Below are 23,635 nucleotides of genomic sequence, written 5' to 3'. Positions count from 1 at the left end.
AAAAAAACCTGAACTTTTGTACATTCTCAAACATTCATCCGAAACATTATCACATAAAACTTCATCAGTCACGCTGAAAGATTTGCAAGCATTGTCTTCATTGCAGAGAGCAGTGTGTAAATCAGTTTATGTGTGTGTGTTGTATGTGTGTGTGGTTAAAAAATGTTCACTTCCCTCTTGTGTAGCCAGCTGCCGATCGCCCTGTGTCCGGCCCCCTCCCTCGCTGCTCTCTGCTCTGTCTCAGTCTGCCTTTTTCTTCTCCTGACAGTCTGAAGCCCAGTGTCCATTACGAGCATTCTCTGGACTCATGGTCGTCAGTCTCACACAAGCCGCAATTCCACTTCCGCTGATTTCTGTAGCCTCTCTTTTTGTCGGCCCACTTCTGCTGTGGTTTCGATGTACTGACATTAGACTGTAGTCGCACAACTGCCGGCTGAAGATCTTTCTCCCTCTTCGCCTTGACTTTGTCTTTCTTTGTCAGCAGCTGTTCCTCTGCATGTACAGCTTGTGCCAGGGTGGAGGTCAATCGCCCTTACATTCAGGTCTCCTTCTCTGTCAGAGTCGGGCGCTTGTGGTGCTTGTCTTCTGGGCGGAGAGCAGTCGAGGTCGGGGTTCAGTTTCAGGGCTTTCAGCTCTGCCACGGGATAGTGATGATTATATGCCAATCGTCACAATCGCTGGTTTCATGTGGGGAAACACAAACATATTTTCATTAGTTAGTTCTGGTGGTGCTGACACACAAACAGATCTTTCACACATTTTATTTTAGTTTTTTCTCATTTGACAGAAAACCGGTGTATCAAATTTGGCAAGCTTGCTTTGAGATTTCCCCATACTGGCTGTTTCTGTTCCTCTGTGGATTTACCGTTCGACGCACGTCTAATAATCTGTCGGACGTCTCCAATAGATCTGATTTCTTAACCCAAGATCAGATAAGGGTGCACTCCCGAGTGCTTTGTTAATTATGGTTTGCTCAAAATCTTTCTCTGGAGTACGTTCCAGCGCTCAGTATTTCAGCCAACCTAATTAAACAATTTTTGCGAGAACTCTCTGTTAGAAAACCTCTTGACCTGTTCGTAGGTCTCAGTCTCTGGTCGAGAACCTCTTGTACTCGCACCACAGAAAAACAGTCCCAGCCAATATGGTTCACTCAATTTTATACCAAAACAAATTAATTTAGTCGTCCCTTACCAGAGATATTTGGGTTGCCACGGGTTCGTATTCATTTGATTCCAGTGGAGTTTCTCCTGGCCCTGATGCAGTCGGCCCCTCTCTCTTAAACTTACGAGGTAGAGCTGGAACTTCTCAGTCCAGGTGGCCAAACACCGTCTGCACTCAGGTCCAGTAGGCACTTCCAAGGAATCCCACTATTCTGACACCAAATTGTTGTGGCAAAAAATTATTAACCAACCATTATCACTGAGTAAGAGACACTCTGACTCAAACAGTCTTTTAAAAGAATTTATTCTTGCAAGAAGGACACAGTCATTACACAGGAGTTAATCTGTGCTGTGAGTGAGACGCGAAGGGGAGGGCTGACTTGTATTTTATACTCTTTTATCCCAAGGTTTCTTAACAGAAGCAGATCCTCCCCCTCTGCATTCTTCAGACACAGAGGCATTCCCTTGCAATGACTATCACTGATCAATGAGTATCAAAATTTCTACAACACAGCTGATTGGCTTTTTTTTGTTTCTTATATTTACATTCATGCATTTGGCAGATGCTTTTATCCAAAGTGACTTACAGTGCACTTATTACATGGTTAAGTGCCTTGCTCGGTGGTGCAACGGTGGTGGCTGTGGGGATCGAACCGGCAACCTTCTGCTTATGAGTTCTGTGCTTTAGTCCACTACACCACCACTCCCACTGGTTTGAAATGCAATGTTTTATAAAAAAAATCTCTTCATGTTTTTTGTGCAGTGGGTCACTACATTCACATAACTGATATGGTTTAATTTTATGTTTCTCAATATTCATTTGATATCCATCCATCCATCTTTGACCTATTATCTGGGACTGTGTTGTGGTGGCAGCAGATTAAGCAAAGTAATAATCATATGTCTGAACCACCTCAACAGGCTCCGTACAACATGGAGGAGCAGTGGTTCTACTCCGAGCCCCTCTCGGATGACAGAGCTTTGCACCCTATCCCTTAGGTTGAGACCTGTCACCCTATGAAAAAAGGTAATTTCGGCCGCTTGTATTCGTGATTGTCACGATTCCCCGTTGTCTGCTCTGTTTCTCCCCTGTCACCTGTCCCGAACTACACTTCCCATAATCCCCTGCCCTCATCACTGCCAGTGTCATTGTTCTCACCTGTATGTAATTTAATCATCATCCTTCTGTATTTAAGCCCTGTTGTTTGTTCATTTGTTTTCGGTCGTCAAATGTATGTTATGGTTGTCCTTGATTTTGTTCCTGCCCGTGCCCTCCGTGGATGTTTCTCATGTTTATAATTTATTTTCCCCTCGTGGATGTTTTGTTTGTTCCCTGTATTGTTTTGTTATTTTGTGTTATCCGGTTCACCTTTTTCATCAAAAAGCTGCATTTAGATCCTCACCTCTCGTCTGCCCTCGTCTGAATTATAACAGAACGACCGTCCACATAATGGATCTAGCAGTTCGATTAATGGCGACTGCCAGAGAACTTCGCCAGGCGGATTTGACAATCCGGAGTACTCCCATTGCTTCTCCACGCGAGCCATCAACTCCGATCTCGATGACAATACCCTGAAGGATATGTATCGGATCGGACTACCAACACGCCTGTGGAAGGAGTTGCCTAACACTACATGGAAGGAGTATGTGGGGCTCATCTTGAAGAGATTCGCCGCAGGGGAACCACCTCTCTCAGTCCCCGGTTCGGCTTCTGAGCCAACGCCCACGCCTGCCACGCCAACGAGTTACGCCCGTTTCACACATACTCCATGTGCAGTGCATATGCGGTACATGTGCAGTACGTATACGTACAGGAGCAGCACGTGCTGTAGTGCTTTCACACATGCTCGCGTTTGCAGTGCGCTACTGATCTGAGTTTCTGTGTGCAACAAAATCAAAAATGTGTAAGTAATTTTGATTTTAAATCCAAACGTTAACTTTGACATTGTTTAAGACATTGAAACAGTATGAAAATTATTTTTAATCATTGTGATTCTTTGTTTTACATGTAGTTCGTGTAGTTGACAGAAGAAAAGCTATCGCTATATCTTTTGCTAAGAAGAAGAAGCGAGACGCATTTGGGTTCATCAGTCAACCGAGGCAGGAGACAGTTTGGTGCTTATTACCATCTTGTCTCAGAACCTCGACTTTACAGTGACCGGCACCTAAAGTACTTTCGTATGAGTGCCGAACAGATGGATAATGTTCTTTCTCTGGTTGGAGCAGACATCACAAGGCAAACCACAACGTATCGTGCGTCCATCGAACCCAAGCAGAGGCTTGCTGTTACACTGAGGTCAGGACAGATAAAGTACACATTAATTACATGTAGAAATTAATAAATATTTATTAATATATATTTTTTATTATTTTACTAGTCACATTTATAAAATACAACAAAAGTAGAAGTTTCAACCACTTATAAAATAATGTATATGTGTATATATATATATATATATATATATATATATATATATATATATATATATATATATATATATAATGACATTTTTAAAAAAATGTTGCATTTTCAAATATAATATATATTTGTATAAAGAAAAACATAATAGAAATATTTTAATAAGTACAATAAACTAGACCCGAAGCTGCCAGGCTTGCCATTTGTACGCCATTTGCGCCATTTAGAATTTCAGCCACCGCCAGCCAATAATTTAAGTAAGCCAAATTGAGCCGCCATCTGATAAAGTTTGGCTGAGCGGCTAGAATTATTTGCATCAAATAATAATTCTATCACATAGAGACATACACACACAAAATATATAAACAATACACGAGATCTATTTTCCCACTGGATTCATAACAGCACAGTCTTGTGCTCGTTGCTACTATACACAGACTCATCAGTGAATTGATCGACCAATTAAAATTGCTCGTTTTCCAGTACAGAAGAAGCGATGCATTTTTTCCTCGCACTGAGGTGAAATGGCGGAAAGAAGAAAGCAAGGTAATTTTGATCTCACTTCTCACATACATACCTACTTACTTTTTTTTTTAACTTAGGCCTACCCAGACTTTTGTTAAATCTTCAGGGCACAGTTGCACAAACACCTGAATCAAAGATTGATGTTATGAACCAAATATTCTGGAACGGAGAGATTTATAGCACTGAACGTGATATTACTGCAGTGACAAACCACCGTTTCCACATTGCTAATTCACGACGCATGCTTCAGTGTACATTGAAGTGAAATGTGCAAAACTTTGTCCAAAATAATTCTGATAACAGTGTGTGTTTATATTAAGGCGAGACACGGCAGGCAAAAACATCGTTTTTTTTTTACTGGTCAATTTTGAAATTTTTGGATATTTGTCTTCAATAACATGTTTTCTTTCAGACTTGTGCTGAAAAAAAGTCCGAAATTCACATTTACTACACTTCGTCTGTTTGCGTCTGTAGATTTCTCATAAATTCAACAAAAGTTTGCGTTCTTAATCAACATACTTCTCCGCGATCTCTGCCGTCACTCACCCTCTCATCACATGCACCGTTAGGAAGCTCTCTCTCTTCTGTACAATCCCGTTGGATCCAAATATGGTCATTTCCTTTTTATCAGCAACCAATCGTGAAAGTAAAAAGACTGAATGCGCGATCTCATTGGCTGATGATAAATCTTTAAAGCCCGTTTTCTCAAAATGACCTTTCTCTCATACTCCAAGTCCGAAATCTTCACTTCAGTAGTACTAGTTATATTATGAAGACATTTACAGAGGGATTTGTAAATATATTATTCCTAGCCTGATATATATAACATTTTATTCCAAAAAACATGGCGAAAATCATTATATTCTGATTTACAGGATAACAAATGTAGATATCCATAAATCCCTCTGTAATTTTTTTCCCATCTAATATGTGAACACAATGAAAAAAATATTTTTAACCTGGCTTTATCCAATACTCAGATTTCGTTTTTTAAAATATATGCAAATTAGCACATATTTAATTAGATATTGCCTAATTTGCATATTTAAACTATTAAATTAAAGAAAACTTGTAATACATTTTTTCTCATCTTAATGTAAGTAATCAACTGGGAAAGTTTCATGGTGATATCTGCTAGTTCAATTTTTTACCCTAGTCACCCATAGTGTCTCGCCTTAACTATAAAGTTGAACAGCTAATTACTGTACATGTCATAAATATATGCATAACGTTACTCCGTGAAGTTTGACAAGTGTGCATTCTTACACAGCATCAGGGACATTATTCACTAACGTTACAGTGGCTATTGAATGCGCCTAGCACTATAGCAAATATGTACATACGTTATGAAAGTAAAATCTGGTGTTTTCTTTATTACATTGTATTGCATTTTGTAGAAATATAGTGTAAGCCATGCATTGCTTGGAAATATTGAGATCTAGTAAATCAGTATAACATAGACATCTGTAGACATGAAGTGGCAGCTTCAGCCATTTGCAGCTATGAAAAGTTTGGCTGCTGCAGCAGCCATTTAGGTTTTGGCTGAGCGGCTAGCCAGCCAATAACTTCATCAGCCAGCCATTATTCTCAAAACAAATGGCTTCGGGCTCTACAATAAACAAACATTACAACTCAGACATGCATATATGGGAAAACTTTTTACATATTAGTAAGAGAACTTCACTTTAGACCTTAAAAAGAACATTAAAGTAATAACTTGAATAAAAATAATTTAAATCAACAAATATTGCAAACCTAATAATAATTCACAATAAACAAATAAGTTTTGTGTACAACAAAAAACTTTATAGAACTAAGGTAACTGATGAAAAACAGGAGAAGAGTCCTGTTCTGATCCATGCTGATGGTAGGATGTAGTAGGGGAGGTGTCATATGATGGGTGTGGAGTTCATGGCAGGAGGTGGTGGGGTGGACTGGCTGAAATCCTGTGGTTTGTGGGGGCTAGGTACGTGAGAATATAGGGCCGGCTTGATGTCTTTGATTTTCGATCCTCTAATTCCACATTTGCAAGGTAGTTGAGGATATGGATTTGTGCCCTATTTTGGTTCCTTCGATGAAGCCTGTTTAGTTTAGGCACTAAACTGAGGGCAAAATAGAACATCTCATCCTCCTGTCTTGGTACATGAGGTGGAGCTGTACTTGTTGGTTGAGTGATGATATCAAGAAGCTGTTGTTCAGTTGGACTTGGTGATGCAACTCTTCTCCTTTTTTGTCTCTGTCGACCTTCATTCATTATTGCCTGCACTCTGGGATGGGCAGGGGTGTCAGCTATTTGTGTTGATAATGGAGGAGTAGAGGTGGCTGGGGGTGGTGTGGGGTTAAAGATATTATATTTTCCAACGCAGGTGTTGTAGGCCTTTGTATAACTGTAAGGGGACTGTATGGTCTGCTTAGCTGACATATCTCTGGATCTACATCCTCCTCAGCCAAACTCATATTCACCGGTTCATCCTCTAGCTGCAAAGTTGTTTTTGAACTGAAATAATAGCAGGTGTTATTAATGTACATTTACAATGTAATATAATTACATCAAATTAGTTATGTATTTTGAAAACATACAATATAACAGTATTGCAAAAATAGTAATACAGATTTCTTTAGACAATTGTTGTTTCCCCTAATTAATTGTTGAGTTACTTTGTCAACATTACAAACATACTAACCTTCTGGCCTGCATATGTGGCAACAGGAAAGACATCACTTGTTCATATTTCCACTCCTTGACAGTGCCACCAGCAGAACCACTAGGCATTTTCTTTTGCTTTTTACTCCTTACAAAGGCATCTCTCAGTAGTCTCCATCTCCGCTTGCATTCATTCACTGAAAAAAGTGCATATATATTTTAATACATTATTGATTCTTTTGTTCACAGATTCCTTGGCACAGGGGAGTTTCAGCAGCCTAGCATTCCAATATAGGCTTGGGATAAGTATCGTGGCTGAATCTGTCCACATGACATGCAGAGCTATTGAGAGGCAAATGATGGCATCCCAGTTCCCAAAACCAACTGAGGAAATGTGGAGAAATATTGCCACAAAATTTTTGGGAGAAATGGAATTTTCCAAATTGCATAGGTGCAATTGATGGAAAACATGTCACCTTAGTGTCACCAGCAAATTCTGGGAGCTTGTATTTTAATTACAATGGGACATTCTCTAATGTTCTCTTAGCGCTGGCTGATGCTGAATACCGATTCACTTTTCTACAAGTGGGTGACTTTGGTAGAACAAGTGATGGAGGAGTATATAGTGGTTCAGCACTTGGAAGAGCAATGGAGGCCAAAAAGTTGTCTGTGCCTGCAGACTGCCCTTTGCCAGGGTCTGGGGCACAAGGTCCGATGCCATACACCATGGTTGGAGATGCTGCATTTCCCCTGAAGACATATATGATGAGGCCATTTCCTGGGAAACAAATTCCACAATGGCGCAGAATATTCAATTACAGATTGTCTCGGGCACGGATGGTTATTGAGTGTGCCTTTGGCATTCTGTCATCCAGATGGAGAGTGCTCCACACAAAGATGAATGTGAAGCCGTCAAATGCTGATTCTGTGGTCACTGCAGCCTGCATCCTACACAACTACCTTCTGAATCCTTCAGAGAACCAAAGGTGGCTAGAGGAGTCAGAAGAAAGAGGGAAGTGCTACCACGTGTGAGAAATATGGGTGGCAACAGGGGATGCAGGGAAGCCTATGACATACGCGAGAGGCTTTGCACATTTTTCAACTCCCCAGAAGTCCGAGTGTCCTGGCAAGAACAGATGATCTAAGATCTTTATTAACCTTCTCCAAGGACCTGAAAACACAACTGTTTTTAATTGTGCAGAACTTTTTGAATTGTACATAGTTTGTCTTTGTTGAGAAATAAAAATCGGTCACAAATTTGATAAAGTAAAAAAGCAAATAAATAGAATTTAACCACTTTTTTTTGTAATGTAAGAACACCCATGTTTTATATATATATATATATATATATATATATATATATATCTTGTAATAAAGTTATAATTTTGTAACCCGCACAAGAAGAGACAGTCACAATGTAAGTCAAACTGTGTTTTATTGCAGGCAGGCAAAAAGTACAATCAAGGGGCAAGTCCAGTGAAAAGTAGTCAAGGGGAGCGAGAGGTCGAAGCCGGGAATCAGAGAGAGTAAAGGGGAAAATCCGGGAGAGTAGTAGAGGGAGCGAGGATCAAAGCCGGGGTAAACAGGATCAGCGAGGCGGGACTAGAGGGAGCAAAAGACAGGGGAACAAGGGGAGCTGGCAAGCTAAGGGGTAAACGAGAGGAGTTTCAGAACTAGACGAGACTAGCGGGGGCAAAGACATGGGAAACTAAATACAATAACCAACACCCATGAAACGGATGTGCTGTGGTATTTATAGGGGAAGGTGCAGGTGTAAACAATGAAAGGTGATGAGACGAGTGCAGGTGAAACGAATAAAGGGGTGATTGAGACGAGTGCAGGTGGTCATAATGTTCTGGCCATAGGAGCGTGCATGTGAGCCCGAGGAGAGAGACCTGCTAACGAGCAGGAGATCTCGAGGGAGCAAAACGAGCGTGAGAGCTCGAGGGAGCAAAACGAGCGTGAGAGCTCAAGGGAGCAAAACGAGCGTGAGCTCGAGGGGGGCGGAACGAGCGTGCGAGCTCGAGGGGGCGGAACGAGCGTGCGAGCTTGAGGAGTGAGTGTGTGTGCGACGAAGCAGGGATGGGACAGAGGAGCGGGGTTCGTGACAAATTTGTATTATATAACTTAAAATTGTATTATAAATTTATAAATACTAAATATATAAAAGCATATCTAAATATATATTGTCTACATCTCATAAATATATTTATATTATCACAAATGTCAATAAACAGCTGTTCTTGCGGTTTGCCTTTGTAATTAAAAGATTAAGCTTATACATTATGTATACATGTATCAATGCAGATATTGTAATATATTAATTATTGTTAGTACATGTCACTTATCTACACCAAAATGAGTATTTTTCCTCTGCTGTTTAAAAGGCTGGCTGTAGCACAAAAAGTTTATACATTTGGATTTACAATTACATAGTTAAAATTATAACAAACTTTAATTACACTCTGTTTAACTTCTGTATATTAAAAAATATAACTGTATAATAAGATTTACTTAGGAATTCAGGCATAGGATACAACTACATATTCAGATGTTCATTTATATTTTCAGACTTTCTATAAATATTTCCTGTTCAGACCTTCATACATTAAATTTAATAATTAAATAAATTTGCATGACAGAAGGGCAACACAGTACAGTATTCAAGTTTAAATAGAACAACATACAGCAATAATATCTTTGTATTCTCGTTTAAAAACAATCATATAAATAAATTTTCTATATTCATAAGATTGTCAACTAAAGCAAGTTTAAATAGCCTACATATGCCTATGTAAACATCGCACTTGAAACAAACATTTTAAAACTTACCATCGACACAAATAGCTGAGGAAATTGCTTCCCATGCCTTTTCCTTGGCATTCAAATCTTTGTACAACATATTCTCGTGGTCATAAAGAATTTTGTGTTTTTCCACCTCCACGATGAGACGAGTGTCATCCATGTCACCTTGTTTTTGAGTAGGCTACTTTTCTGTCCACCAGCCTATCACATGATTGCCTGCTGTGATGGGAGTGTTCACCCCTCCCCTCCCCAAAATATATATCATGTCTTTTTAAGGGTAAAAAATCAAATATGATGGCATTTTGCAACTTTTGGGACTATAATCATACTTTTTTGTTTTTCTTGACCCTGTAATTTAGTAACTGTAGAACACATTAACTGAAATTATGCGTATGATGAAATTATTACAGTTTCTTGACAATATATGTCTATTTTAATGTGAACAATGCGCTGTCACTTTAATTCACTGCGGTGCAGCACAGCAAAAATAGACTCGGTCCGTAGAACGATCGCTGCACTGCTGTATACGCACCGCAACTGGAACGGATCGACGGACTGCATCCGCGATGCAGCGTAAAAGCTCTAACATGTTAACATGGGAACGGAAAAAATACGCACTGCATACGCACCGCATACGCACTGCAAACGGAGTATGTGTGAAACGGGCGTTAGAAATCTCGTCCGCCCCAGAGCCAGCGTTGCCAGCCTTGTACGCCCCAGAACCAGCATGCTCAGCCTCGCTCTGCCCGGAGGAGGAGAAGAGGAAAGGCTTCTGCTCTCCAGTCTCCGTCTTCCATGGCTCCATCCACAGAACCTTCCATGCTCTGCCTTCCACGCTCAGTGAACCAGAGCTCACACATGCCACGGTCAACGAATCAGCGGGTGTAGCCTCGACCGTCAGTAAGTCAGCGCCTGTAGCCTTGACCGTCCAGTGAGCCAGTGCCTGTAGCCTCGACAATCAGTGAGCCAGTGCCTGCAGCCTCAACTGTCAGTGAGCCAGCACCTGTAACCACGACCATCCCAGAGCCAGCACCTGAAGCCTCAACAGTTCCCATGACCACGTCTCCTGCTGGCTGAGGGAGAAAGAGAAAGAAGAGGGCACCTTCTCCCCAGTCTCTGCTAGTACTCGCGACCACTGAGGTCACTCTCGAGCCTCCCAGGGCTCCGCCTCTCGAGCCTCCCAGGGCTTCGCCTCTCAAGCCTTCCAGGGCTCTGCCTCCAGGGCCTCCCACGGCTCCGCCTCCAGAGCCTTCTACGGCGCCACCTACCACAGCTCCACCTCCTGAGCCTTCCAAGGCTCCGCCTTCAGAACCTCCCACGGCTCTGCCTTCCACAGCTCCGTCTCCAGAGCCATCTACGTTTCCGCCTCCTGAGCCTTCCACGGCTCTGCCCCCAGAGTTCTCCATGACTCCGCCTACCATGGCCCTGTCTCCAGAACCTTCTACGGCTCTGCCTCCTGAGCTCTGCCACCTGAGTCTTCCACGGCTTTGCCCTCCATGGCTCCACCACCTGAATCTTCCATAGCTCCGCCTTCTACGGCTCCGCCCTCGGAGTTCTCCATGGCTGTGGCCACCTCCCGGGCCTCCTGACCCAATCCCTGTCCTGTGGCCGCCTCCCAGGCCTCCTGACTCAGTCCCTGTCCTGTGGCCACCTCCCATTCCTCCTGACCCAGTCCCTGTCCTGTGGCCACCTCCCAGGCCTCCTGACCCAGTCCCTGTCCTGTGGCCACCTCCCAGGCCTCCTGACTCAGTCCCTGTCCTGTGGCGGCCTCCCAGGCCTCCTGGCTCAGTCCCTGTCCTGTGGCCACCTCCCAGGCCTTGTGTTCCCCTTGGACTGCCTGTCTGCCCCTTGTGCCCCTGTGGACTGCCTGTTTGCCCTTTGTGCCCCCCTTGGACAGTCTGTTTGCCCCTTGTGCCCCCCTTGGACTGTCTGTTTGCCCCTTGTGCCCTCCTTGGTCTGCCTGCCCCCACTTCACTCCTTGGATGATTTTGTTTTTGTGGGTTTTTTCATAATTTTATTTTAGGAGCATCTGGAATCAGCTCTTTTGAGGGGGGTTATGTCATGATTCCCGTTGTTTGCTCTGTGTTTCTCCCCTGTCACCTGTCCCGAACTACACTTCCCATAATCCCTTCCCTCATCACTGCCAGTGTCATTGTTCTCACCTGTATGTAATTTAATCATCATCCTTCTGTATTTAAGCCCTGTTGTTTGTTCATTCGTTGTCGGTCGTCAAATGTATGTTATGGTTGTCCTTGATTGTGTTCCTGCCCGTGCCCTCCGTGGATGTTTCTCATGTTTATACTTTATTTTCCCCTCGTTGATGTTTTGTTTGTTCCCTGTATTGTTTTGTTATTTTGTGTTATCCGGTTCACCTTTTTCATTAAAAAGCTGCATTTAGATCCTCACTCCTCGTCTGCCCTCGTCTGAATCATAACAGTGATCTTATTCTTTCAGTCACTACACAAAGCTTGTCCATAGGTGAGGGTTGGAACGTACACTGACTGGTAAATTGAGAGCTTTGACTTTTGGGGCAGTCCACTCTTTCCCATCAGGAAATTAATTTGATAATTTATCTTAAATAAAATATTCCATTAAATCCTATTGAAAGTAACCCAGTTGAAAGTAACTTTTGTTGTAAAAGTTTATTCATAAGGATTGCAATAGTATGATCATTTTCAGTTCGGTGGGTCAATCTACACAATTGGCTTAATTCCCATCAAATCAAAATATGAAACATTAAAAATGGCTGGAATTTGTATCAAGTGTTTCACATGATTGCAATCATGTATTTAATATGACAACACACTGTGGTATAAAACAGACTTTGTTAAATTATATAATTATAATGATATATATATATAACTGATATAATGACTGTAATGATTATGGTTGAGAACTGAGAACCAGGTCGTAACAGGTTTTCATAAACAAAAAATTTAAATACTGCAACCAAATGATTTATTCATTTTGATTCCATCTACAGTTTTTAAATGTGCATTCTTCTGCTGATGCAAACAGGACAATGTACAAAGGTACTCTAATAGTGCTTTCTGCAACTACTTATGCAGCACTGTAACATGGCTACTGAATCGGCAGCGACCAGTGCAATCCGGTTCCTGAACGAATGACTCTTATGAGTCCGTTCTTTTGAATCTATAGTGAGAAACATACAGTGCAAAGAGTGATGTACGATACTCGAACGAATGACTCTTATGAGTCCGTTCTTTTAAATCCACAGCCAGAAACATACAGTGAACCCAGTGAAGCCTGATTCCCGAACGAATGACCCCTATGAGTTAGTTCTTGTGAAACTACAGCCAGAAACTTAAAGTGCAACCAATGAAGTCTGACTACTGAATCAAAGACTCTTTTGAGTCAGTTCTTCTGAATCTACAGTGTGAAGCATACAGTGCAACCAGTGAAGCCTCATTCTCGAACTAATGAGTTGAGTCAGTTCTTTTTAATCTACAGTGAGAAACATATAGTGCAACGAGTGAAGTCTGATTGCTGTCAAATGAATCTTATGAGTTAGTTTGTTTGAATCTACAGTGTGAAACATACAGTGCAACCAGTGAAGCACGGTTCTCGAAAGAATGACTCTTATGAGTCAGTTCTTCTGAATCTAATGTGTGAAACATACAGGGCAACCAGTGAAGCCCAATTCTTGAACTAATGAGTTGAGTCAGTTGTTTTGAATCTACAGTGAGAAACATACAGTGCAATGAGTGGAGTCTGATTCCTGTCAAATGACTCTTACAGTGTGCAGTAGTGGTTCTAGCTTGTTTGGCACCCCTTTAAACTCTAAATTACTCTTTCCTCCGCCCCTCCTCTAGAGGCCCCCAAAAATGCTAAATAATTGCCCCATTTCTTATTGAAAAAATTCCTAACTCACATCCTTCTGCTCGACCCATCCGCGAAGGCTACCACCCTCCCCATCTCCGCACACCACTCTGGGATCGAGGGTGCTCCATCCTGACTTCCATTAAAATGACCTGCCTACCAATCGTCAAAACACAATTTTTCATGTATTCCCAAAATACAGAGTCTGGGGCAGAACGACATTTGAGTATTCAACACATCACAAACAAAACTTTGCACCTTCAACCAAAATTCTTGGATCTTACGACACCCCCAAAAACACGGGTGGTGTCTCCATCTTCTGAATGGCATCGCCAATACAAGCCTATACAATTTAGAAGGTGTCCAATAAAATCTATGTAAAATCTTAAATTGCATAAGGTGCACCCTTGCATCTCTAGATGCAGATTTGACGTTCTTTTGAATCCTAGCCCACACTCTTCCTCCCATAATCTCTTGATAGAAGTTAAAGCTCCATCCCCCAGACTCTGAATTAACAGGGAGTAATACACTGATGCCTCATGATCCTTCCTAAAAGCAGCAGTAACCACTCCCAGAGTATCTGCCGCTACTCTGTGTTCTACTCCCAAAAACAGTGCAGAGCAGGTGGAACTGCTGTAAATACTTATAAAATTGAGATCTGGGAATCCCAAAATGTTGAAAACAATTTTCAAAAGATCTCAATACTCCACTCTCATATAGGTCACCGAGTGTATTAACCCCCCTCACAATCCAATCTGACCAACAGAAAGGGGACTTATTAATACATCATTTAGGGTCCAGCCATATGCTTGAGGCTAAGTTTAAATAAATATCAGATTTAAACACTCTGGACACTTTTGTCCATAACGAGTGTAAATGCGAGATAACGGTGTGTGACTTAACTTCTCCGATTAGTTTGATAGAAAGGCTTTGCAATGGCGAGATAGGGACAAGAACTTCCTTTTCAATGCAAAAACAGGGAGGGGCTCTCTCAGTTGGAAGCGACCAATGAGCCAAATGTCTGAGACCGAATGCATAATAATAAAACAAAATCTTAGGTAGGCCTTACCCTCCTTTGTCAATCTGCCTATGTAATTTATTTAAATTTAGCTTGGGACACTTACCATTCCAAATGAAGGACTTTGCTATGCTATCAAATTGCTTGAAATAAGAGAGGGGGACATCTACAGGGAGAGACTGTAGCAGGTACTTGAATTTTGGAATACAATACATTTTTATTATGAATTAAATACTGCCCATATCATTCGAAAATCTTTTTATTAACATCAAAATTAACTGACTAAATCAGACAAATTTTCTGGAAATAAAATACCCAAATACTTAATACCCTTTTTAGGCCAAAGGATGGCACCTGGTTGGAAGGAGGTTACTGGACAGTATGCTGTAAGAGCCAAAGCTTTGGATTAAGACAAATTGACTTTGTATTCTGAGAACTTGGAAAATAATTAATAATCCTGTGGTGGCAAGACATAGATCTAGTAGGTTCAGAGACAAGTAATAAAATATAATCTGCATAAAGCAGAAGCTTATGTGCCACACCTCACGCAACCACCCCTGGAAAATCATCCTCCTTTCATCTGCTTAAGGTTCCAGGGCAAGACAGAACAATAATGGGGAATGAGGGCAACCCCACGAGTAAAATAATCTGAAACTAGATTAAAAGTTTGAGTACAAACTTTAAGTTGGCTTGTGAAAGTTTGGACCAGAAAGTTTGAAGAAGTTTAAAGTAGTTTGAAGTTTAAATTAGTTTAAATTAGTTTCAAGTAGTTTCTATTTTAAAGTAGTTTATAGTTTAAAGTAGTTTGAAGTTTATATTAGTTTAAATTAGTTTAAAGTAGCTTATAGTTTGAAGTAGTCTGAAGTTTAAAGTAGTTTATAGTTTAAATTAGTTTAAAGTTTAAATTAGTTTGTAGTTTAAATTAGTTTAAAGTAGTTTGAAGTTTATATTAGTTTAAATTAGTTTAAAGTAGTTTATAGTTTAAAGTAGTTTGAAGTTTAAAGAAGTTTGAATTTTATATTAGTTTAAATTAGTTTAAAGTAGTTTATAGTTTAAAGTAGTTTGAAGTTTAAAGTAGTTTATAGTTTAAATTAGTTTAAAGTTTAAATTAGTTTGTAGTTTAAAGTAGTTTCAAGTTTAACTTAGTTGCTAGATAGATAGATAGATAGATAGATAGATGGATAGATAGACACGTTTTTAGCATGTTTTTAGCACTTTGCTAGGCAATGCTAGCACGTGTTAGCATGATGCTAGTGTGTTTTTAGCATGTTTTAGCACTCCGCTAGGCGATGCTAGCATGTGTTAGCATGATGCTAGCACGTTTTTTGCATGTTTTAGCACTTCGCTAGGCAATGCTAGCATGTGTTAGCATGATGCTGGCATGTTTTTTGCATGTTTTAGCAGTTCGCTAGGCAATGCTAGCATGTGTTATCATGATGCTAGCACGTTTTTAGCATGTTTTAGCACTCCGCTAGGCGATGCTAGCATGTGTTAGCATGATGCTAGCACTTTTTTAGCATGTTTTAGCACTTCGCTAGGCGATGCTAGTATGTGTTAACATGATGCTAGCACGTTTTTAGCTTTTTTAGCACTTCGCTAGGTGATGCTAGCACGTTTTTAGCATGTTTTAGCACTTCGCTAGGCGATGCTAGCATGTTTTAGCATGATGCTAGCATGTTTTTAGCATGTTTTAACACTTCGCTAGGCGATGCTAGCATGTGTTAGCATGATGCTAGCACGTTTTTAGCATGTTTTAGCGTGTGGCTATGAAGATTTTAGGTCATTACTTTTTGGCTGCTTGATAAAATAAATCCTCTGAGGGAGAGAGAGAGGGAGAGATGCAGGGCTGACAGGCCCTTTTTGTCTGTGTGTGTAGGGTACACTACCAGTGTAGTCTGATTCCCAAAAAATGACTCTTATGAGCCGGTTCTTTTGAATCTACAGTGTGAAACATACAGTGTGACCAGTGTAGTCTGATTCCCAAATTAATGACTCTAATGAGCCAGTTCTTTTGAATCTACAGTGTGAAACATATAGTGTGACCAGTGTAGTCTGATTCCCAAATTAATGACTCTAATGAGCCAGTTCTTTTGAATCTACAGTGTGAAACAAACAGTGTGACCAGTGTAGTCTGATTACAACATTAATGACTCTAATGAGCCGGTTCTTTTGAATCTATAGTGTGAAACATACAGTGTGACCAGTGTAGTCTGATTCCCAAATTAATGACTCTAATGAGCCAGTTCTTTTGAATCCACAGTGTAAAACATACAGTGTGACCAGTGTAGTCTGATTCCCAAACAAATTACTCTAATAAGCCGGTTCTTTTGAATCTACAGTGTGAAACATACAGTGTGAGCAGTGTAGTCTGATTACAACATTAATGACTCTAATGAGCCGGTTCTTTTGACTCTACAATGTGAAACATACAGTGTGACCAGTGTAATCTGATTACAACATTAATGACTCTAATGAGCCAGTTCTTTTGAATCTACAGTGTGAAACATACAGTGTGACCAGTGTAGTCTGATTCCCAAATTAATGACTCTAATGAGCCGGTTCTTTTGAATCTACAGTGTGAAACATACAGTGTGACCAGTGTAATCTGATTACAACATTAATGACTCTAATGAGCCAGTTCTTTTGAATCTACAGTGTGAAACATACAGTGTGACCAGTGTAATCTGAATACAACATTATTGACTCTAATGAGCCGGTTCTTTTGAATCTACAGTGTGAAACATACAGTGTGACCAGTGTAGTCTGATTCCCAAATTAATGACTCTAATGAGCCAGTTCTTTTGAATCTAAAATGTGAAACATACAGTGTGACCAGTGTAGTCTGATTCCCAAATTAATGACTCTAATGAGCCAGTTCTTTTGAATCTAAAATGTGAAACTTAAAGTGTGACCAGTGTAGTCTGATTCCCAAATTAATGACTCTTATGAGCCGGTTCTTTTGAATCTACAGTGTGAAACATACAGTGTGACCAGTGTAGTCTGATTCTCAAACAAATGACTCTAATGAGCTGGTTCTTTTGAATCTAAAATGTGAAACATACAGTGTGACTAGTGTAGTCTGATTCCCAAACAAATTACTCTAATGAGCCAGTTCTTTTGAATCTACAGTGTGAAACATACAGTGTGACCAGTGTAGTCTGATTCCCAAATGAATGACTCTAATGAGCCGGTTCTTTTGAATCTACAATGTGAAACATACAGTGTGACCAGTGTAGTCTGATTCCCAAATTAATGACTCTAATGAGCCGGTTCTTTTGAATCTACAATGTGAATTGATTGATTGATTGATTGATCCTTGCTACCCTGAGTCCCATGAACAAAGCCAGAAGTCTTTATGTTGTTCTGTTGCAGAGATATGTGATTTGTTACTCGGTTGCTAGGGTAACCCCATATGGTTGCTAGGCAGTTACCATAGTGATACTTATCAAGTCTTTTTGCCATCCTGATTGTAATAAATCAACCCAGAAGTCTCTACGATTTTCTGTTGCAGAGATATTTGATTTGTTACTCGGTTGCTAGGGTAACCCCATCTGGTTGTTAGGCAGTCACCATAGTGATACTTATCAAGTCTTCTTGACATCCTGATTGAAATAAACCAACCCAGATGTCTCTACGATTTTCTGGTCCAGAGATATGTGATTTGTTACTCGGTTGCTAGGGTAACCCAATGTGGTTGCTAGGCAGTTACCATAGTGATACTTGTCAAGTCTCCTTGACATCCTGATTGAAATAAATCAACCCAGAAGTCTCTACGATTATCTGGTGCAGAGATATGTGATTTTTTTACTCGGTTGCTAGGGTAACCCCATTTGGTTGCTAGGCAGTTACCATAGTGATGCTAATGAAGTCTCCTTGCCATCCTGATTGAAATAAGTCAATCCGGAAGTCTCTACGTTTTCTGATGCAGAGATATGTGATTTGTTACTCGGTTGCTAAGGTAACCCCATGTGGTTGCTAGGCAGTTACCATAGTGATACTTATCAAGTCTCCTTGCCATCCTGATTGAAATAAATCAACCCAGAAGTCTCTCTGATTTTCTGGTGCAGAGATATTTGATTTGTTACTCGGTTGCTAGGGTAACCCCATGTGGTTGCTAGGCAGTTACCATTGTGATACTTATCAAGTCTCCTTGCCATCCTGATTGAAATAAATGAACCCAGTAGTCTCTCTGATTTTATGGTGCAGAGATATAGTTATTGCTAAACGGTTGCTAGGGTACTCTGTTTAGTTGCTAGGGAGTGGCTTGACAGCTGCCAATCATGAAACTCCAAAGGCTGCTTGTCAGTATGATAAACCAACTCCCATGCCTCTGTGACATTCAGAATGGAAGATATCCCTCTATGGATTTTGGTTGTTAAGGTGCTCGACAATGGTTGCTAGGGAGGGGCTAGGAAGTGTTGAGGTGATTCATGATTGGCTGTTTGCTGCCCCGAGTCAAACGAGACCACCCTTGTGTTTCTATGACACTTCTATCCGGAGATATCCCTTTGATGTCTTTCATTAGAAGTCTATGGGAGTTGTTGCTAAGGTGCTTTAAATTGTTGCTAGGGCATGGCTTGATAGCTTCACAATGATCCCGAGAGGCTGATTGGTCATCTGAGTAAAATGAGCCCGCTCCCTTGTCTCTATGACACTGTGATCCAGAGCTATGTTCAATAGACCTTTTACGCACTTCCGCATTTTTCGACCGGAAATACGTCAATGAAGTGTATTAGAACTTCCTGTTATCAGTAGCGGCAGATACGAAAAATGGCAGAGTCGAAGAGTCACAGTTTCTGTTGTGTTTCATGCTGTTCGCTCTTCCACCCAAAAACAGCCCTACCTTTTGTTTCATTCTTTTCCTGTCGATCCATACCTGAAACCCAAATGGATACAGGCGATCCGAAGAGAGGAAGGGAACAGTTTTGACATAAAAAGAGGTAGCACCTATGTCTGCAGCCGGCACTTCGGCTCCGGAGGATTACGTTGGTGGCTGTGTCAGTAATGTGTAAATAGTATGTAAATAATTTAGTGTTCCCACATATTCTTAAACTTTAAATTAAATATAATTGTTATATTAATATTGTTTAATATTGTTCTGTTGAAATGTGACTGATTTCACTAAAACATTAGATGAACGATTAAAACAATTTTGGTCAAAATGATGCATCCTTTAATTTTTTGGTATATATGTGTAACATCAACTGATTAATAACAACTTATTCAGTAAATAACACAAACATTTACAATAAAAAAAAAACATTACAGTTCATCAACAGTAAGACAGAAGGCAAAACTGATTGGTAAAGACAAGATTACTGGAATTCAAGGTATGCATTCATGTATGTGCCATAATAATATACATCTAATTTCTCTTTCATTTCCGCTATGAATGAGTCATCACGCCAAATGCTTTCCACAGTTAAATTTGATAAGGTATCTGTAACAAAGTCACACCATGTCAGTCCTGTGATTGCCAGTTGGCCCTGAACCTGCCAGTAGTATTTATGTGAACGCTTCAGACTGGCGTGGCCTTCCTGCACCTTGAGGTGAGCAACCTGAGATGGATAATTTTTGTGCTGCTCTTCACCTCAACCAGGCCAAAAGGAGGCGACTCTGAAGGGTCATACACCCGACCGTCTGGACTGGCCCCGAGATGTGGTGCATCAGGGTGAATGACGAATCCTGCTGGTAGCACATTAACTTGCATCAGTTCAGCATAGTTTGCCAGCACTTCAGGCTCCACCAGCAGACCACTTTTCATTGCAGCTGTTTGCTTTGTGCAGCCTCTGATCATCTGAATAGCTGCAGACTCCTGCTCTTCACGACACGCCTTACTACAACAAGCATCCCAAAAACGACTGGCAGTCAGCCTTGGTCGTAGCTGTGTCCACGCGAGGACATTTGGACTGCTGCTGAGTTTCTTTTGCTATCTCGCTGGACAGCTGCGGTGACACTTCAAGAGACTGGAGATGCATTAACTGATGTAATGTCGGCACGAAATGCAACCTGGGAAAAGTGTGCTGCATCAGAGGAAGGGACGGAAATTCTGGAGCCATGTGGTGTAGGATGAGGTCGCTGGACTTCTTGGGTGGACAGTGATAGGACATGGGGGATCCACGAGGGACAGACCCAAATTTAGATGCGTCAGCTCTATCTCAGAAACCCCATCCAATACAACAGCCATGAGAGGCTGGGGCTGCACCTGGCTTAATTTGCTTCCAGATGCCATCATATATGGATCTGGCAGTGGTCCTAGACAAAAGAGCAAAGAGATACACAAGATTATTGGTCACACAAAAGAAAAGTTAGACATGAGTGCTTAACTTCATTTACATTTTATTTATTGTATCTGCGGTAACCATAATGATGTTAGTCATAACAAAAAAAAAAAAACTTAACTTACTCACAAAGCAACAATCAATCAGTTAACAAATTAATCACCTGTATATGCCTTGTACAATGTGGACCTCAGACCGTTCTGACCCACTGTTTTGGGCTTTTGCACCACCAGCTCACTAACAGGTTCAGGATGGATTCCCTTAAAAAAAGTAAAAGACAAAAAGCAGTTACAGTCTGTAGTAGGGCTGCATGATATTGAAGAAAAATGCATTATGCGATAACTCAATAAATAATTCGATAGGCTATACGATAATGCTTAAAGTGTGTAAAATAAACTTAAATTATCTTTAAAATTATATAACCTACATACGTGTTTCACATTCTTTTTGTGGCAAGAAAACATCCCTACAGCTTCTGCAAGTGAACAGCAGTGTTTTACTGGCGCATAAGAAGTAAGTGTTATTTTAATATCAGTGTAAACAACTGGGTTTAGGGTTTCAAGAAGGCCTACATTAGGTTTATTTAACAAAAGAAACTGAATAATCAAATGTAAAAATAAAACGCTGCTAGTTTTCACTGTATGAATTAAATATACAGTGTACTGATTCCTATTAAAGCTACAAAAGTTATTCAGCCAAGAGCAGTGTGATTTTGTCTTTTCTTCATGACCACAGTTATTGCAAGCCGGTGCGATATGCATATGCGATATATACATTTGTGATATTTCAATAATTTTTATATATTGTGCAGCCCTAGTCTGTAGTCACTACTGGGGGTGTTTTTATAATAATTTACAGTTGTTTAGATACGCATCGGTTCTTAAATCATAATGACATGTTTATCACAAACCCACCTGTGTTCTTGGTCTGTGCCATCTTTGCAAGCCACTTGTGCAGGCAAGGGGGGGTGGAACAGCCTGCAGACCCAGCTGTGAATAATGAGCGGTCTGGTACAGGATGACAACTATGTGATTGCAGAATCCTTTACCAGCCGCACAACTGCAGGTGAACACTTTTCAGGTTGGCACTTTCTGCCTCCAGTGATATCTAGACACAATAACAAATTAAATAGGTTACACTGAAGTCATACTTGCGCTGTTACATCAATGTTCATAATAACATGATACTATAACTTTCAGTAAAGAAATAGTAAGTGAAGAAAGTGCCGCAACCGCAGCAAGAAGAGTGAACACGCCAGAACTGGCAACTTTTTGAACTTTTGCCAACCGGCATTCTGTCTATAGTCAAACCTCCAGTTTGTGAGGCTCCTCGCTCTTCCTCATTGACCTGAAGCATGTACCTCTCACTACAACCTGTCCCTGGAGTATATTTGATACTATATAACCGCATGCAACAAGAAAATATTACGTGTTATCTCACATAGAAATACACAACTTTACTTCAGTAACGTTAAGTCACAACACAATGTCAGTAACATTTACCTAGTACAGCTTCACCAAATTACTGGTTGTTATGTTATCTCATACCCTCTCACTTAAACATACACACGACATATTCACTGCGATGTGTTATACCTTATATTACAAATTCACAACACCTAAGATTTACCATTAAGTTACTTACTTTACAGTTAACGTTAACAGAGTAACCGGTGATATGGTTAAAGCTAGCTATAGCAATTTCTTGATTTCTTACCTTGGTAATTGTGGATAAACTCTTCGTGGAAGAATTTATATCCCTTGTCCAGTTTGTTCCCTTTAGTGGACGAATGTATCTCCACACTCTTCACCACATCGGTGCTGGTGAACTTCGGAAGACAAGTCAGGCTAGTCGAAAACACTCTAACGGTAGCTGCCATTTCTCCATCAACAAAGCTTACACCGGAAATGGGTTTACACTTCCTTGACGTATTTCCGGTTTTTGCGTAAATGGTCTATACAAAATCCCTATGCAATGAGGGAGAGAGAGAGGGAGAGATGCAGGGCTGACAGGCCCTTTTTGTCTGTGTGTGTGAAAATGTCAGTTGGGATTTAAATTTCTGAACATTCCGCAATGTTAAGTCAATGGGAGTTTTTTCCGAGTTTGATCGTCATTTTTAGGAAAACCGTAAGTCCGATCAGTTAGAAAAGATATAGCAACTCGAGTCAGCACAGTTTGAGTGTCTGAGCCGAGTTTGGAGTATGTGGAGTTAAAGCTCTAGGAGGAGTAGGATATAGAAATTTCACTGCTAAGAAGAATAATAATAACTAGATGGGTACATTTCCTGAAGAAAATGTGAGTGGTGCTTGCCGTGGCAAAACTCGGCAAACAGCGTGTCGTAACTCGAAAAGAACAAAAATCGCGGTCGTACATAAATCAACCCGGAAGTCTGTACGATTTTCTGGGGCAGAAATATGTGATTTGTTACTCGGTTGCTAGGGTAAGCCCGTGTGGTTGCTATGCAGTTACCAAGGTGATACAATACGCGGCTCCTTTCCACCCCGAGCGAAACAAGTCAACCCGGAAGTCTGTACGTTTTTCTGATGCAGAGATATGTGATTTGTTACTCTGTTGCTAGGGTAACCCCATGTGGTTGCTAGGCAGTTACCGTAGTGATACTTATCAAGTGTCCTTGCCATCCTGATTGAAATAAGTCAACCCAGAAGTCTCTCTGATTTTCTGGTCCAGAGATGTAGTTGTAGCTAAACGGTTGCCAGGGTACTCTGTTTGGTTGCTAGGGAGTGGCTTGGCAGCGGCCAATCGTGAAAGTCCAAAGGCTGCTTGTCAGTTTGAATGATATAAACCAACTCCCATGCCTCTGTGACATTCATAATGGAAGATATCCCTCTATGGATTTTGTTGCTAAGGTGCTCGACAATGGTTGCTAGGGAGGGGCTAGGAAGTGTTGAGGTGATTCATGATTGGCTGTTTGCTGCCCCAAGT

General features: G+C 40.8%; 1 protein-coding gene across 1 annotated transcript; it reads right to left on the bottom strand.

The window, feature by feature from the left end:
* Positions 1-20,439: 20,439 nt before the first annotated feature.
* LOC127642737 (uncharacterized) lies at positions 20,440-22,571 on the bottom strand. Its single transcript, XM_052125246.1, has 4 exons — positions 22,409-22,571; positions 21,607-21,734; positions 20,856-20,952; positions 20,440-20,666 (listed from the first exon to the last, which is right to left on the bottom strand). The coding sequence occupies exons 1-4, from the start codon at positions 22,569-22,571 to the stop codon at positions 20,440-20,442; spliced, it is 615 nt and encodes a 204-aa protein (XP_051981206.1).
* Between the last annotated feature and the right edge of the window lie 1,064 nt (positions 22,572-23,635).

This window comes from Xyrauchen texanus, unplaced genomic scaffold (assembly GCF_025860055.1).
Source record: "Xyrauchen texanus isolate HMW12.3.18 unplaced genomic scaffold, RBS_HiC_50CHRs HiC_scaffold_78, whole genome shotgun sequence".
NCBI lineage: Eukaryota > Metazoa > Chordata > Actinopteri > Cypriniformes > Catostomidae > Xyrauchen > Xyrauchen texanus.
The sequence above is the reverse complement of the archived record's forward strand: the minus strand, read 5'-3'. Positions and strand labels throughout refer to the sequence as shown.